General features: G+C 39.6%; 1 protein-coding gene across 1 annotated transcript in view; it reads left to right on the forward strand.

Annotated features, from left to right (window-relative positions):
• The window catches only part of nbl1 (NBL1, DAN family BMP antagonist), a 5528-nt gene extending 4641 nt beyond the window's left edge, over window positions 1-887 (forward strand). The window contains exon 4 of the mRNA XM_016526313.1: window positions 560-887. Within this exon, the coding sequence (XP_016381799.1) occupies window positions 560-799 (240 nt within the window). The 3' untranslated portion in view covers window positions 800-887. The remainder of the gene's footprint in view (window positions 1-559) is intronic.
• Window positions 888-3414: the final 2527 nt, after the last annotated feature.

The raw sequence follows: 3414 nt of genomic DNA on the forward strand, positions 1-3414 counted from the left end.
AAAAAAAAAAAAATCGTGAGTCGAATCGAATCGTGAAATCAAAATCGTGAATAGAATCGAATCATGAGTTGAGTGAATCGTTACATCCCTAGCGATAAGTCATGGCAACGGATGTTGGTAGGTTTATGTATATAGCAGCCACCGCACTGCCGCGTAAAATATTCCTTTTTCGAATTGCCTGAAAAACCACCTCATGTGAGAGTAAGAACGTTTTTGCGATATATGGGAGTTTCTGCAAAATTGACGTGTTTGCATTGGGCGTATTTTCATTTCACAATTTAAATTTGCGCAATTCGAAGGGTAATGGAAACGCAGCTAGTGTTGCATCCCACAAGCATTTTGTCACAGTCTTTGCAGTATGCAAGGTTTCAAGAAGCATTACGGCCCAGGTATGACCTCTTTGGTTGCATCGCACCGCTGCGCTTTTGCATAATGCATCGCTGCAGCAGCAACACTCGCTGAAGCTCATATGGCAAATCTCAAATCTACAACTTTCACCGAAATGAATGTCCTCTGGTTTCTATATTGCTGCAAACTGACTGTGTGCGTGTGTTTACAGGTGACTCTGGACTGCGCCGGCAGCGATGAAGCCCCGCGTGTGGATAAGCTAGTGGAGCGCATCCTTCACTGCAGCTGCCAGTCGTGCAGTAAAGAGAGCAGCCAGGAGGGGGTGCTGCTGCAGCTGTATCCATCAGAAGGAGCGCTGGAGACGCCGTCGCTGCCAGACGCTACACACACACAGCACGCTCACATGCACGCCCACGCGCATTTAGACGTACATGCACCTGAGGCAGGGTGATGCGCGCACATACTTCACACTTTACAGCCTACTGAACTCTGTCTCTCTCTCTGTCTGTCTAAAGCACTTTTTCACATAGAGATCATGACACTAATCAACACTTTATCACAGTCACCGAAGCTTCAGTCAGCTCTGTGAATAAATGCACACACACACACAGACACAAGACTATATATTACTGATGCATTCACACACGTCCAGATCTATATATCTGTAATGTAGCCTACAGACTGTGTGTCACATATGTAATACTGTTTAATCACAATAAAACGTGAAATCACCTTTATGTCTGATTATTTATTCTTTAATCTATTCAGTTGCATATGGCTCTGTCTCTAAACATCGTAGGTTGCCTATGTAGGGAACATTTTAGACGCTCCTGAACAGAATGTAAGCAGCAACTTTATGCATCCTACCTCATTTCAGTCAATGCACGTTATGATTCACAAGACAATCCCAGACTGCTTATAACATTACATGCAAATACAATTCAGTAGCCTACCTAAATGCATCAACTTTCAGTTAAAAATGACTATTTTTACTCTATTTTTGACTAATATTGTTCCACATATTTATGTATATTTATGCTTGTTAGGACTATACAAACTTATTCCCCATCTAGAGTGTTCTAAATAATGCGAGTTTCCATTTTAACTATGATGCTTCCTAAGAAGTGTGCTGCCTATGCTGACCGTTCTCTAGGCTTTTGAAATGGAGCTGCTTCTGTATTATTTATAAACTCTTCACTATACATGTAATTTCACAGCAGCTTTGCAGGAAGTCATCCTTTAATGAGCAAGACAAACACGTGTGTGAGCACGTGTGTGTTTCCTCTGAGTTTCTGAATGTTTTTTGAATATTACTACTCACCTAGTTTTGTCTTTTTCAGTCTGCCCTGCATTCATTTAAAAAAAATGAATTATTCAATTGCCCAAAAATGGCCCATGAATAATGATTTAATTAGCCATCATGCTTTCTTTCCATTGCTTTATCTGTCCATCCCTGATGAGCTGAGCGGATGTGTCTCTTATCTCTCCAGCACAGGACTCTGGGAAGGGATGGAGCTCATCAATTTCATTATCAACTCATCTGTGATTAATCAAGTCAGTGAAAGAGATGCTGCCGAAAGCCAAAATTATGCTTCGGTTTTCTGTTTACGGCAAAATGTTGTAATATATTTCGTTAAGACAAGAATTCTTGATGTATGAAAAATTGTTGAAAGCAATTTATTAGCCTATAGATTGCTAGCTTAGAAAAACCATCTAATGAGTTGCATTTCCTGGCAAGCTTCTTCAACCGTATACAACATGCTTACAAACTAAACTGCACTTGGTGACTTGTGATCAGCACTAATTAGCTTCCACCATTAGCAATTAGCTGCCACACAGCCAACTTAGAAAGTCACGACTCAGAAAATAGCGAGTTTCTCTACTGATAATTACGCTCATGTGAAGGCGGCGAGAGTCTTCGTCTCATTTTGTCTTCCAGAGTTTATTTTATTTCCTTTGAGTTAAACTAAAGCCCTAAATAAATCATTTAATGATTAGAATGATGAGTGTAAACCAGCATGATTGTCGAAAATTTACCACAGTTTACCTAACAGTACCACACCTAATACTGTTTCTACGGTAGAACTTAATATTAAATTGATATTTGTCATCTCTTGTCAGGAAAATTTAAAATTCAACAAACTGACAGAAAAATTGCTAAAGCTTCTCACAGAGTTTAATGAAATAACATTAATTTATTATGATTTTACTATAGTATCCATAGTAACTATATGGGGTTTTGCATTAAACTAGTTAAAAGAAAGAAAATGTGAACCTTTTCAGTGCTTTTAGTTCGATCCATGTCCTCAGATAGACCTCAGCCCGTCTCTCTCTCTCTCTCTCTCTCTCTCTCTCTCTCTCTCTCTCTGTTTCTCGTTTTCTTTCTGGATAACGGAATAAAATCATCGCAGCTGCAGCAGGTAAAACACTGAAAACTTCTTCTTGTAATCCTGAAAAGTGTTTGTTTTTGTCGACTCAAACTCTCATTATTAACAGACTCCTCTTTCATACGGATCCAGAGGAGTTAGCGAGCATCTCGCGCGCGAATCCCAGAAATGCCGTTGACTCGGAACGCGCCAAAAAGCCGTTTAAGTGAAGCGCGCGAAAAATGCAGACTAGTAACGGTTGAAAACGGACACGGACTGATCACTTGTGTTTATTCAGTTCTGCTCTGATTCAGAAGTGTCCAGACTGACTGGAGAAAGACTAATCGAGCTGAAGATAATCGATCCGTCAATCAATGAATCTCGACACAACAGTTTCACGAGTAGACGACATCGACAGGTTATAATATCATCGAAAAGCTGTTTACAGTAGTGAAATCAGTGAATTGTGCTTCTTGTAGTAAAGACAGATTTAGTTCTGATCTCATATTGACTTTTATGTTGTTTAGTGAGGTAACGCCCTGAAGTCAAGGCTTGGAAAAGATACATGAATTATGTATTTGTGTTATGTTATGTTGTATTGTGTTTGTGTGTCATGAAGATGAAACAGAACATTCAGTTCACTATAATCATCTTCATTTCCATAAATTTAAAAGCACCCAAGGCTATTCCCTCTCCATCT

Source organism: Sinocyclocheilus rhinocerous, unplaced genomic scaffold (assembly GCF_001515625.1).
Source record: "Sinocyclocheilus rhinocerous isolate Xijiao unplaced genomic scaffold, SAMN03320098_v1.1 scaffold2648, whole genome shotgun sequence".
Taxonomy (NCBI): domain Eukaryota; kingdom Metazoa; phylum Chordata; class Actinopteri; order Cypriniformes; family Cyprinidae; genus Sinocyclocheilus; species Sinocyclocheilus rhinocerous.